Source organism: Tamandua tetradactyla, chromosome 25 (genome assembly GCF_023851605.1).
Source record: "Tamandua tetradactyla isolate mTamTet1 chromosome 25, mTamTet1.pri, whole genome shotgun sequence".
NCBI classification, from domain to species: Eukaryota; Metazoa; Chordata; class Mammalia; order Pilosa; family Myrmecophagidae; genus Tamandua; species Tamandua tetradactyla.
In genome coordinates this window covers 32,453,537-32,468,237 of record NC_135351.1, presented here as the reverse complement: position 1 = coordinate 32,468,237, position 14,701 = coordinate 32,453,537, and the positions used below count along the sequence as shown (strand labels likewise).

Here is a 14,701-nt window from a genome sequence, read left to right as displayed (position 1 = left end):
AGATCTAGAGTTTTCTAAGCAACCAGGAAACAGATAGAAAGTAATAGAACAAGAGTCAAACCTAAGAATATGTACTCCAAAAATGCCCTTTATTATGCACCCTGTTTTAGGTGGGGTTCCCAGATTCAGTGCCTCTAAAGAAGGCTTTACAATAACAAAGGATTTATTAAGGAAGTTCCAGGAGAAAAAAACTGGCCAAGGGGAGGGTGAAGCCAAGGAAGGGGGAAAAGCCGAGCAAGGCGTGATTCAGTCGTGGTCCCAGCCTCATATACCCCTGTGAACCTTGGAGCAAACTTTACTTACACTTTAGGGAAAGGCTGCTGGACGTTCATATTTGCTTACTTGTCAAGTTCCTGCCCCCGAGGAATGTACATTTTCCAGCAATTCCTGTCTCTTCAAATTAAGCCCAAGAGCAGTCCCCTGGAGAGTCATAGGTGCAAGCTCAGAATCTGGGCGATGGGTGCACAGGAAAGGTTAAAGGGAGAGGAAGGGATCTTGGTGGAGCATTCACGCTGTCTAGTCTACCACGCTCCCAACACATGCACGGACAGGTCAATCGGTGTGGGGCTTGAGAGCCTCTACTCTGCATCCAGACACAGACATCAAATCTGGGCTCTGATACTTAATGCAGGTTCTTCAGTTATACATTTTTATATGCTTATTTTTTGCATATAAAAGACAGAGAATAATTCTGTTACCTAAGCCCAGGAAATTGTTTTGAGGACTAAATAATATTTGTTATACATTTAGCATAAGCCAGAGCTGGAGGGAAAGTAAGAACTATAAAAGAATTTGCTATTACAATAATTGGAGATAAGAAATGGAATTTAGGAATATGTGACTGGGAGGGACCTCAGTCCCAGCCCTGCATTTTCCGGATGAGAAAGTGACACTCCTTGTGGGCAATGACTTGCTTTCCGTCTTGTCACACAGTTCATTAGTGGCACAGCCAGGATGTGAACTTGACCTCTTGACCTCTAGAGCAGTGTCTTTCTGCAATTCCCTGCTGCTCCTTATGTTCATTTAAAATTTGTTAGAGTAAGTAGGTGCTCTCTAGTTTATTGAATATCCTCATTATTTTAAAATTAACATATATAATTAATATAGGGCTAGAAGCTACCTTAGAGCTCATGAAGTCTTACAAAATCAAACAGCAATATATATATTAACATACGATATTATAAACTTTTGAAAATTTAATTTTCTGTTTTGCTTTGTTTTTACATTCTTGAGGTGTTTGGCAACTGACTGAATAAATTCACATTCAAAAATAAATGACTATAAATCATGTGTTTACCTCTCTCATGGGTGCTTGCATATTCATCAAGTAAAACAGTCTTAATGCTAAATGTCTGTGAGAATTTCAGGAATCAATAAGCAAGCGAAAACCATTTCTGTATATTAGAAAGGGTGATTTTTTTTCTCTGAAGTAACTCTATTATTAACTTACCCATATCCAGTTAAGAATAATAAGTGAACTGAGAGAGTAAAACGGAAGCAAAGTGACAAAGTAGTTTTTGTGGCAAAGTTCCTAAAAAAGAGAAAAGATAACTTCAGGTTGCACATGTATGAATACATATACACATTGATGAATTGATGAAATATAGTCACGTTTGTTTATTACTCTGGACGCTTTGTTGCAAATAGTAGGAACCCAACTTGAACTAGCTTAGGAAAAAGAGAGGAATGTAGCAACTCATGAAATAAAAGGAAAGGTTGAATAAACGAACCACAGAATGGCAGAGATGCGGCTGGTCTCAGGAATGACTTCAGTTAGGCATGCAGCTCTGTGCCGGTTGTATTGCCTCATCTTGGGTATTCTTCATGTCAGGGTTTTAGTGAATATCTCTGGACACTGGTTTGGTCCATGTGCTGAAAAGCATCCCCTATGGGTGCTGCAGAACCTCACAGTCTCCATCTTCTTATAGGAACTGACTCTTTTTCATAGTTGAAAAAATCTCAAGAAAAGATTGACGGCCCATCCTGGGTTTCTGAACACATGCACTATGGTTGGCAGGGCGAAGTTGTGGATGAAGATGACAGCTCCCCTGAGAATTCAGGGCTGTAGCAAGTTTGGAGTGATTAACCAGTAGCTGAATGGTGTGCTGTAGGAACACAGGATCAGGCACAACAGAAGGTTTTAGCAAATGACTGCTTGGCTATTTACACAGCATGAAGGGTTCAGAAGAGCAGGGGAAGGTCAACTGGTTGGGTCAGGGTAAGTGGATGGAAGTCCTGCTCACCCCACTTTGTGTTGGAGAGGAGAGACCAATCTGTGCATTTAAGGTAAGTCCTGGTCTTTTCATTAGACCTGAGGCTGTGGAATGGAAACCTATTGTAAATTTGCACAAAACAGAAAAGGGGGTGGGGTTAGGCGAAGGCTAGGAGGTGGCAAGGAGGTGGCCACTAGGTGTGTCCCTGAATTCCCCAGCAGTAAGGGTTGGACTATTTCCTTGCAGTCTCTTCTCTCTCATTTCTTCTCTTTCCTTCATTCCTTTTCTTCATCCTTATCCCACTTGACCTTATCTTGCCATCACTTTCTGTGCCTTAGCCAGCAAGTCTATCATGCTGCCTCCTTGAAAGCACATCAGCAAGTCATGTTTTGGGTTGTACCCTGATCATTTTCAGACAAAGATACCATTTTAGGATGAAGACACCATTGTCTTGCTAAATTTGTTTGCCTCTCATAATTTGGATAAGCTGTCATGCTAAACGAGCCCATCTCACTAGGAATGAGGATGCAGAGAGAGAGAAAGAAAGATGGGCAAATACCATGGCATGTTCTTATCATTGTCTATCTAAGCTGCTAGCTGTGGCTGAAATGGTTTCATAGGAAGCAGCACCTTTTAAGCCAGCTGACCTTTGGATAACTTTGTCAAAGACAATGGTTTACCTGCTTTCAACTGGACAGCAGCCTGAACCTCAGGTGGGTGCCAAGAACAAGAAAGGGCAGGAAGAAAATGGGAGGTGAGGGTTTTACAAAATTTCCAGCTCATTACAGATTCCACCCATCACCTCCTTTCATTTGTTTTAAATTTTAATTTATTGAGTTGAAAGTTGTTTTTGGAGAGCCAGTTTCTACTCATGTTTCAACAAGCAAGTGGGGAGGCTTGAACAAATGAGTATGGGAAAATTGCTCATAAGTGCTTTAATAACCTCCCTATTTCTTTCACACAGAACTTGAGCTACTTAGACAAGTCAAGAAGGGCAATTTCTCCACCTTTTGTCCAAAAAAGAAATTTCAAAGTTAATGCATTGACCTGTATCTGTTTTCACAGTAGGTATTGGTGATGGGAGACCAGCAGATGGGCACATCGCAGTTTTATCAAGGATCCACAACTGTTTTGCATGGATTTGTGTCCCCCAAAAGAAACATTGAAGACCTAGCCCCCAATACCTGTGAATGTGACTTTATTTGAAATTAGGGTCATTGCAGATGTAGTAAGTTAAGATGAGGTCATGCTGAATTAGGGAGGCCCTAATCCAGTATAATGGGTGCGGGTTGTCTTTATAAGAAGAGGAGAAGAGGCACAGAGAGGAGAATGCTGAGTTAGAGACACATAGGAAAAAGGTGACCATGTGACGATGGAGGTAGAGAATGGAGTGATGCCGCCACTGCCAGCAAACACCTGGGGCCACCAGAAGCTGGAAGAAGCAAGGAAGGATCTTTCCTTAGAGTCAGAGTTAGCAGGGCTCATCAACACCTTGTTTTCAGACTTCTACCTTCAGGACCTGTGAAGGAATAAATGCATTTTGCGCTCATTTATGGTAGCCCATGACAGCAGCCCTAGGAGACTAATAAACCTTTCGATGATGGAGCGAAGACAGACATTTCCCATAAGATTTTCTTCTCTCCTATTCTGAAATAGTTTCTTAGTTCTAAGGAATCCTGTGGCACTTACAATTTCCTTTGTCTTGTCCCAGCACCGAATCACTTGGTCCTTGGTTCTCCTCTTTTCATCCCACTCTGTGTCGTTCAAGTTAAGTAAAATAAGATGACACCAAATTTAGATTACTTGGCTTAAGTCATTAATATATACTTTTTTTTTCCTTTACTGAAAATGCAGAATGGGTTGCTGAAGCTTAAAATTTTTCAATCATACTGAATCTTTGCATCAAGCTCCAACCCCCGCCCCCACCGACTCATGCAACTGCATGTGATACCAGAGTGGATAGAAATCCTTTCCTCTTCACCAAAATAATTGAGGCATTTACTGAAAGTCAATGAGGAGATGTACACAGATTGGCAAAGGTGTGACACAGCCACTTCAGGGTCAGGAACAGAGCGCAGGACTGAATAAAAGCAGGTTGATGTGCAGAGGCAAAGTGTAAATTATGACTTTTGTAGCCCCATACATGTGGTTGTGAAAGTATCTTCAGTATGACCTTCAGCTGCCCATGTAGAGGGTGAGAAGGCAGATTCCAGGATTGTGGGTTCCTGGGCCAGATGTGAAGGTGCCTTTGAATCATCGGCCTTCCTAGTACAAATGCTGGGTTAGTCACTGGAGAGGTGTGAAAGAACTTCAAGAGTAGGAAAGAGGGACAAAAAGGGATCCTGAGGGAGCAAAGAACTGGGAAGTTATAAGGTTACAGTGGGATTGGTTTGCTGAAGTGGGATGCAGGTTCGTCGACCTAAGCTGAGACAGTCGAGAAACTAGGAGGCAAATGAACTTGATCAGCCTCATTGATGCTGGCTTTGCGGAAAGGATAGTTTTACTTCATTTCAATTCAATAAATGGTTTTGAAGCACTATGTATGTTGGGAGGGCTCTGCCGGTCTATTTGACCTGGCTACAGGGAGAGGAGGAGACGAGGGGGTCAGGGGGTTGCAGCATGGATCTTTGGAGCTTTTCAGTTTCCAGGTTCAGCTGTATGGTCAGTGTTCATTTCCACCTCTGTCTTGGCTGTAATTAGCAGCTTCTTTTCCTTTCTTTCTCAGTAAATACTCTCTAGAGTATTCCAAATCTCTGGTTATTTGAACTAATTGAAGGAACTGTTTCACTCTTCCTTAAAAGAATCCTCCAAGTTGATACCTTCCCTTTTCTTTCTCACCTGTGTTTTGGTCTCCAAGTCATTCCTTTCCTACGCAACAAGGCTAACAGATAAGCCACAGCCACCAGGCCAGCTTTGCCTCAGCTGCCCATGACATTGGGTGTGTGAGTTTAGTCATCTGCTCTGGGGCCCCTATGTGCAAGTTCAAGGTGGTTCCATGGCACAGTCTGCAACGTCATCAGGTGAATTTAGTTCCCTGTTGCGCCATTGCCACCCACTTTTAATATCTTTCTGCCACCATCACACAGCCAGACTGAAAGCAAAATTAAATTATATCTTCATTCTGCTCTCAGAAATACCAGTTTGTCCATGTAGACTTTATGTTGCCATGGCCTTCTTTAGTCATTTCTGTAATTTAATATTTTTTTGAACAGATGCAGCTTTTGGCATTCCCATTTTGTTGGTGATAATTGATGTCTGGAGAATAACAAGAAATATTATAGGAAATAATTTTTAAATGCTGCTCTTTACAGCACTGATTCACTATAGCTTTATTTGTCTCAGAAATATCTTAAATGCAAAAGGTGTATAGGTTCACCGTCATTCCAAATAATACAGTGATGCAAAAGAAAAATCTCTTTCTGTGGACAGAAACTGAGCACAGAAGAAAGAGTAGTGGTTAGTGGTTGCATTCAACCAACAAGCAGGAGGGGGCCGTGCGTGAGCCCTCAGCCTCATTCGGCCTCCTCAGTCAGTGCTTGCCCATCTTTGCCTCAACCCTTCTTGGGCTGAAGACTATCTCAGCAGGGTTTGAAACACGTTTATGACGGCTTGAAATAGTGAAGGAATTAGATGGTAAAGATCAAAGGTCATTTAGGGGTGGGGATTGTGCCCTAGTGTCGTCAGGGCTTTTTGAGATGGCTGCATCCTAGGGGGGCATGAAGCATTGTGGGAAGTTCTCTCTTGGATAGGCATTATCAGGCAATGGACCTGTCCCACAATTCTCAAAATGTGAGAAATGCCTGTTCTTAAGGAATATTATTGGAGTTATCCACAATGGTGGTTTTAAAATTCCCTTACCAGCTATTCTTCTATTCTTCAGGAGTTTGAAAACTAGTAATTTCTCTCCCATATCAGTGACCCTTTCATTTAGGAACTCTCCTTCCATTTAACTCCCAAATACTTCTCTCTTTCTCACACTTGTCTTTCGTGTCCTTTCTATTTTGTCAAGGGTTTTGCTTCTTCCAAGCCTTCTTAGTTTTTCCTGAGATCAGTATCCAGGTTTGCACACAAACAGGTTTCTTGTTTCATGAGAATCCTTGTTTTCTAGGCTGTACCCTCAATTTGTAATCTTAAAGTCAGTTGACAATTTCATTCTTCTAGAACTCCTCACCAGGTTTGAAGTTGTCACCTGCCCTTCTTAGGGAGGAGCACACTGGAAGGCCACAGGGCTTCCTCTTTTCCCCAGAGACCTCAGAGCCCTTGGATTGGGTGGGGAGGGCAGGAGAGCACAGGCGTGAGGCCCCCAGGCTGCACGTCTCCCTGGTGGTGGTGTTCTGTGGGGCTCGCAAAAGAAACCCCTGGCCCTGGCTTCACCTGATTGCAGACAGCTTTCAGCAGGTTGCCTATTGAAGCCTTTTCATTCCTCCTCTTCACTCGTAGCAACTTTCAGGGGCCTTGACACATCAGGTCTTCTTGCAATAATGGATTGCGGTTACAAAGGGTGCTGACTGCAAGGTCAGACCAGCCTGGTTTCAAATCCTGACCTACTACTTCTTAGCTGTGGGGCCTTGAGCTTCTTGCTGAATCTCTCAGAGTCTCAGTTTTCTCATCTGTAAAGTGGAGACAGTAAAAGCTACCGCATGGATTTGTTGTAAATATCAAACGAGATATGGAGAATACATAATATAGTAACTCGCAGGCAGTAGTTGCCAAATAAAAGGCAGATGGGGCTATTATTATTCCTAGAGTAACTGGGTAGCTTGGCAGCTTGCTGTTACTTTCAATGTTTCCTTTTAAAAAAGGCACTTGCCCTTAAAAGGTTTTTTTAAGCAGTTCACTTGAAGCTGCCACCCAGCTATCCAAGCACAACATCATCCTCTTAGCTTCCTCTTGCTATGCCTTAGTAAAGGCCACCAGTCTCTGTAGCTGCCCTGGCAACAGCCAACTTGCATTTTCCCTAAAGACTCCTTTCCAGGTCCTGCCTTGCAGAGCTCAATGGAACTGTCTCTGAATTTATAGGGGACTTGACAAAATCCCATATTTTGCCTGCGTATTTTAGTGTTGACTTTTGAACAATGCCCTGCTCCCCTTGGAGTACTGAGGAACCCACATAAATCAAGTTACACAAGAACCTCTAAGTGGATGTGGAAGCTAACCCCAATAGAGATTCTGGGTTATGCTTCTGAACGCTAATTGTTTATTATGCAACCATGCTTGAACAATAACGATGCCATTTTCAAGTAACGTGGAAAATTGCTTCTGCCTTCAGGGCTCATGACCTTTTCAAAGACACGGACAAGCACAGACAAAACCATGTGTGATGCCGTGTCAGTGAATATGATGTTAAGAATGTGCATGTGGGTTGGGTGTGGCATGACTTAGGAAAGAAGAATGGATTTAAAAACTCAGATCTCATGTATGTCCGTTCAGACCTCTATCTGCTCACGTGCACCCCCTCCCCTGTTGGGCTGCTTCAGTTTTTCTGTGTACAAAAAAGAAAGTCCATGGAGAAAATGGGAAGTGGAAAGTCCCAGGAGAATGGAGCAGAAAATTCTTCATCTTATGCTTGTCAGGACTAGAGAGCACAGCCAGGGTTTCAGACTGCAGGGCCTGCGGTTGAGTTGTTAGGACTAACAGCACAAGCATGGATGAGTTCTAAGGCAGCTAAACTCTTTGAAATCTAGGGCCACACCAGGGCTTCTTTATCAGCTGAACATGATAGTCTAAGAATCCTGTAACTGATGGAAACACCTACAACCCATCGTGTCTAAGGAGACAGCTCCTTGCCTATTTCCTTTGGATATATGGCTCTCTGGAACACTAGGATGTTCTCAGCTCTTTGGAAATGGCTCCCAGATTCCTGGACTGAAGTAGACAAGTGCTTTGAAGGGAACTGGCATGGGGGATAATGGGTGATGCTTCCAATATCAGGGTCAACTTCAGACCCATTCTATTAACTGCTTTCAAGTTTGCCTCTTTTAACTTGAGCAGTGTCAGAAGAGCACCTCACTGCATTGTTTTTTTCTCTCCCATTTTTGGACAGCAAAAGTGTTAATAAGATTCAATCCTAATCCCTAAAGTAAAAAGAACATCCACTATTGAGCCCTACTTTATGCCCAGGAGTCTGCTCAGCACCAGGTATATAAAAATGAATCAGACATAGTTTGTCACCTACCGTAAGGAGGAATGAAGATAATAACATTTGGGGGCAGAGGAGCAGGAGACAGAGTTTATGTCTGTAACCTTAATTTTTGTTTTGTGTGGTGAAAAAAAGGAAAGGGGAGCAAGGGCAAGGTGAGGCCAGAGCAAAGAGCAAACAAGTTTGAAGAGAACAACTTTGAGGAATGGGTAAGAGAATCAAAAGGGGATTAAAAGATAACCCCAATGGATGAATAAAGTCCCATGATTTCTAAGTAAATGATTGTCATAGTTTTTATCGCTACTGCTGGTGTGACCACCACCGTCATCATCATCTGCATCTTCAGAGCAAATTATTCTTGAACTCTGTAACTTTTAATTGAAAAGAATATGCCTTTGAAAAAACGAGAATCATTGATGCTCATTTGGTGCTTTGTGGGATGTTGCAGCATGGCTTTCATTATGGCATCTTCCCTCTCGCTTGTGTTTGTTCAGGTGGAGCCAGTGATACAGAGAGGCCACGAGAGTCTGGTCCACCACATCCTGCTCTACCAGTGCAGCAGCAGTTTTAACGACAGTGTCCTGGACCACGGCCACGAGTGCTACCACCCAAACATGCCCGACGCGTTCCTCACCTGCGAGACCGTTATTTTTGCCTGGGCCATCGGTGGAGAGGTGGGGCTAATGGTGACTGCAATGAAACATGATCAGGACTTTCCCCGACAGCTACTTTTTAATGAAATTATATACACAACATATACGTATATGAAAGTGGCTTATTTCTGTTCTCATAGGAGGTGATTCTTTCCTTAAGTCATTTTATTTATCAGGTATAGATTCATGGAGTTCCAGAATACTGAAATATCTTTGGGAATGGTTCGTGTTTGAGGGGAGTATTGCTCTCAGATGCTTTCATAAGACGCTGACTTATGGAATTCTCCACGTTTAGGGTTTTTCCTATCCACCTCATGTGGGATTATCCCTCGGGACTCCTTTAGATCCTCACTATGTGCTCCTGGAAGTCCATTATGACAATCCAACCTATAAGGAAGGTGAGTTTATTCTTCATATGCTTTACTGATAATTTTTAAACATTTTGTAATTCTCATCCTAACAGCATTGAAACAAAATGGCACCCCATGTTAAGAAGCGTTAACCTATACATTTGTTATTCAAATTAGGATACTTTTTAGAGTGAAAGAGGATACTATTAGTAATTAAGCTGGGACAACAGGCATTAAGCAGCACTGAACCAGGCGTATGGGCATGTGTAGTCATTAATCTTAGAAAACATTTGCCTATGTCATCTTAGCTGTAGTAACAGATTTTTCCTTTTTGATACAAATTAGTCCCAAATACCTAGTGCTTATGGAACATATTTCTAAGGGGACATATGAAAAAGCTACCATTCATCACACTAAAAACTGGTAAGCAATTGTTGTGTGATGGAGAAAACCATAAATATACTCAAGAAAGATTTCTGGAGTAACACCGTGTAATACAATGTTGACATGAAGAGGTGTGTACATTTGATTTCTGAAGTTACTTATGAAATACTCTCCAACCCAAAAGCTGATAACTTCAATATGGAAATGATAAACAGAAGCAAATCAAAGTTATTATTTTACATTGATTTATACAGTTATTCAGCAAATACCGAACACCAACTGTGTGCCAAATGTGTGATTGAGAATACAAGGTGAGTGAAAAACAGACATTGTTCCCACATTCATGGAAAGTACAATCTAGTGGAAGAAACAATCAGATAGTATCAATTCATGTAAAATATATATGCTAACTGATCTAGGTAGAGGAATTGGGTTCAATGAGAGTATGAAATAGGTGATCTAATTACACATGTGTGCATTGGGGGTGGTCCCAAAAGTCTTCGTTGAATAGCCAAGCTGTTCACCTTGCCAAGACTCACCCCCGGGGAAGAAAGGCGTTCAGGAGCCCAGGGAGGAAGATGGAACTGACCCTCCTAACATCGTATAGGCCAGGATAAGATTTGCCCTGTTCCCAAGGGCAATGGGAAGCAATTGAAGAGTTTGATAATGTGGAGTCAAATTCTGAGATTTGTATTTTGAAAAGACCCCCGTACTCTTGCAGCTTAAAAAATAGCTCATGATGAAGAATCATATGGTGAGATATTTAAAGCAGGATGTTTCTCTAAAAGTGTCAAGTTACTTTGCAAGCTAGTAAATTATTGCTTCCACTTAGTAGTTCATATGAAACACTTTCTCTGAATTCACTTTAATTTTTCACCCGTAAATCATGGCCCTTACTCTGAATCATGACTGTAGAAAAATTAAAGCTAAAAACTCTGATAAGCCCAAATAAATATTTTAAAAATAGCATCTACCAATTATAAAAGTTAGATTTCTCCCAAAAGTGTACCTGTCTATAAAACTTAGATAAATTATTATTTGTGGTAGTAATAATAGGAATAACCTTTAAGTATATCTTATATATATATATATACTGCAATTTTTATTTTTCAAAATTTTCACGTTTGATTCTGTTATTCATAGAAAGGATATTTCATACAATGTATAACAATTCTGCGATTGGAATTCAAAATGAATTGCTTCTCTCTTTTATAAAATCTTTATTTTGAAGGTAGAAGATTTGATTGATTTGCCTTGTCTATTTGTAGTCAAGTTCACTTTCTCATGAAAGTGTTTCGGTGTAAAAGTGGAATATAAGCATATTCTTGTAAAAGGTTAATGTGTAAAATCCAAGACTTTTAGTACTTTTAATTTTATTCACATTCCTACCTAGGCCAAATTTTTAGTGTTGATAATTTTATCTCAGTTAATATAGCACGATAAGGATTTTGGTTGCCAGTAAAGTTTTTAAATAAGAATTTCATATTTACTTAATAATGTAGTACTTTGTTTGGTTAGAAGAGCTAGTAGTGTCTAAATAGCTATGTTCTGTAATGCGATGAGCGAATCTAACTGCAGTAAAACCCAACTGGGATTCTTATTTATCTTTTTCCCTCTATCTCATTGCTATAGGAAGATGAACAATCACAAGATAAAATATTCAAAAGAAAAATTTTCATATATTTCTTGGGATAAGAATTGGGATACTTAATTAAAACAGCCCATTATGCCCTAAGACACTCAAAGTAATGGATATTTTCTAAATGTGTGTATGAGAGAGTAGATAAGAGAGAGGTATATAATATAAAATGAGAAATATTCAGTATAAGGGTCTTGGTGTTTAAGAGTGATTGACAATCAATATATTAAGCTAATAGAGTTAAAGGAGATGAAAAAGCAAAATGAGGGATGATGGGCAAGGTCAAGTTGTAGGTAGGTCAGTCACCACTGCAGAAGGGAGACAGTTAATTTCAAAGTAAATACCATGGATTTAGGAAGTATTTGGGACTCATTCTCTCATTATGACAATTTATATGACAGCCAAGAGTGTGCTGTATTCAGCTTTTATCCCCACAGTCCCTAATGAGTTACTGCCCACATATTAGATGTTTAATAACTGTTTGTTTATTGCATGATTGCTTGCTGAATGAATACAAAAATGGTGACAAACTCTAGAGAGAGAAAATTAATCTTTAGGTAGTTTTTTCCATCAGCAAATTGTTTTCTAGACCGAGGGTTTTTCACCTCTAAGTATATGTTATTGAACGTCATCTCAAGACTATATAAAATAAAAATTTTGAGTTATTCTATATTCAGATGAATGACTTTAGACTTTTCATTCCATCTTCATGTTAGAGAACTGTAGACTATATCAGCCAGATAACTCAAACGTTTTGCCCATGGTGGGTTGTCTGAATCAAAAATAGTTGTGCATAGGTGCACCAGTGGTTTAGTGAGTGGCAGAATGCTCGCCTTTCATGCAGGAGACTCAGGTTTGATTCCCGGACCATGCACCGAAAAAAAAAAAGGTTGCACATAATCTGGTGACTTGCCTTTTAATTCCTGTTTGTGAAGCTGGGTGTTTTCCATTGATCTTTGATTTCAATTCTTTTCCCTTGTGAGACTTTAAGGAAAATTAATAAATCCATTTCAACTGGCTATAGAGAACTATTTTTTTTTTCTGAAGATCTCAAAGTCACTTGTAATTATGTGCTCTTGTCCCAGGCTTGATAGATAACTCTGGACTGAGGTTATTCCACACGACTGATATAAGGAAGTATGATGCCGGGGTGATTGAGGCCGGCCTCTGGGTCAGCCTCTTCCACACCATTCCCCCAGGGATGCCTGAGTTCCGGTCTGAGGGTCACTGCACTCTCGAGTGCCTGGAAGAGGTATGCAGAGTCCGAGTCTAGGAATTGCTGTTTACAGATTAATCCATGTTTTTAGAAAACCATGTTGTAAAAAACTTCATTCTTGTTCATCATTGATGCTTTTCTTGTTGGGACCTTGCAAAACCATTATTATCATTTAAGTGGACCTTGGATGGCCTTTTGAAGCCTGGAAGGCTACAGGGGTAGAATTCTGAAGACAAGAATAACTTCCAGGGTGTTTTCCTTCCTACTCCTACTTCCTTTGCTTACCTCACATCGGACACTTTATTTTTTTTTATTATTATTTTTTATATGGGCAGGCACCGGGTGGACACCTGATTTTAACTTCTACAATTTCTGCCTTTGTTTTGTGTAAACTCTTTTCCTTTTTTTCTGTTTCCCCATATTCATTTTTCCTTCCTTCATTTGCATTTTTCTCTGCTGTACTGTTTTCTACCCTTTTTAAAGGAAATAACAAGAATAGCTAATATAAAAATACACAGTAGATAAGAGAAAATCATAAACAAGTATTTAATAATGACTTCTTCCATTTATAGTTTTTTTATCAATGAAAATATTTAAATGTGGGTAATAAATACTCTTTATGAATCACAATACATTGTGATGTGAAGAGTATGGTTGCCTGGTAAAGTGGAAAAATTATGCTCTTTGGCGTTAGACCACAATTCAAATGACTGTGCCATCATTTACTAGAGGTGGATTCGTGGGCGATTCACTTAATTCCTGGGCGATCCAGTTTTTTTTTTCTTTACCTGGAAAAGTGGGAGTAATTTCTCCTCTTAGAGTTGGGATTTGCAGGTCACTAACATACTGTGATCCTTTTGTCAGGAGTTTTGCCAACCTTCTTACCTCCTACAGGAAGAAACAAGATACCATTTAGGAAATGACCTGGTAGGAGTCTCCAGTAACGTGGGTGATGGGTGGCCTAGGTTTTTTTTTTCTTCCTTTTTTTTTGGTCTCCCAGCACATATTGCACCACAAAGCTAATGTTAGAAACATCATGAAAAACCCAGATTCCAAATGTTTGGCAGCTCAAAAGTTTACGGCAGTTGCTTTAGCTCTTCTTCTCAGTTGCTGCTCCAGGTATGTTGTAAGCAGCGCTGTCTGAACTTGCTTTTGCTGGGACTGATGGGGTCTACCTGGGCGTCCCGTGCAGGCACTGGCAGCGGAGAGGCCCAGCGGCGTCCGGGTGTTCGCGGTCCTCCTCCACGCTCACCTGGCGGGCAGAGGCATCCGGCTGCGGCACTTCCGCAAAGGGGAGGAGCTGAAATGGCTGGCTCATGACGACGACTTTGACTTCAATTTCCAGGAGTTCCAGTACCTGAAGGAAGAACAAACAATTCTACCGGTATAAATTTTACAGTTTTCTTTTTTTTCACTGACCGTTGGAAAAGCCACCAGATTTCTGTCTGCCAAGATGAGTAAGGTTTCTGCTAAGGAAAGGACTTGCCCATCTCCATATACCGAAAACCACCCACCATGCATGTTGCACAACCCGGATGGAATGCGTCTGATCTGTTTTCCAAAATCGAAACTTGTTTTTCCTAACGCTCCCAGGAGCAAATCAAGTTGTTCTTTTTTTTAAAAAACAGACTCGGATTCTGAGCATTTGATATTGTTCTTTCCTTATTTGAGTCACTGGTTAGGAATCCTTTAGGTTGCAAGTCCAGTAACGGTAAATAAAAATCAGATGCTTTCTTATACATCTTGAACAGAGAGAATAATTTTTAAAAGTTCCACTTGAGTAAAAATGAATATAAGGCTAATTCATTCATTTCATTCATCTGATATGGATATTCAGTATAACTAATTATAATAAGCTGTTCATACAGCTTGAAACTGTACTTATGGTTATGGTAGATAGAAGAGAACTATCAGGCTATATCCACTCCACTACACATATATCTAAAACTATATATCTATAACCATATATATATATTGAATTTAGGGAGTTGGCTCACAGGATCATGGGCTGACAGCTGAAGGGAAGGCCACCATGCTAGAAATTCTAGAAAGAATGATGTTACAGTCTTGAGTCCTACATCTGTTAGGGAAACTGTCAGGCTGGAAA

The 14,701-nt window shown here is 40.5% G+C and overlaps 1 protein-coding gene across 1 annotated transcript in view; it reads left to right on the top strand.

Moving 5' to 3' along the window:
* Positions 1-14,701, top strand: part of MOXD1 (monooxygenase DBH like 1) — a 104,858-nt gene that overhangs the window by 63,354 nt on the left and 26,803 nt on the right. Inside the window, exons 5-8 of the mRNA XM_077143991.1 lie at positions 8,847-9,026; positions 9,301-9,403; positions 12,464-12,630; positions 13,787-13,978. Of these exons, the coding sequence (XP_077000106.1) occupies positions 8,847-9,026; positions 9,301-9,403; positions 12,464-12,630; positions 13,787-13,978 (642 nt within the window). The remainder of the gene's footprint in view (positions 1-8,846; positions 9,027-9,300; positions 9,404-12,463; positions 12,631-13,786; positions 13,979-14,701) is intronic.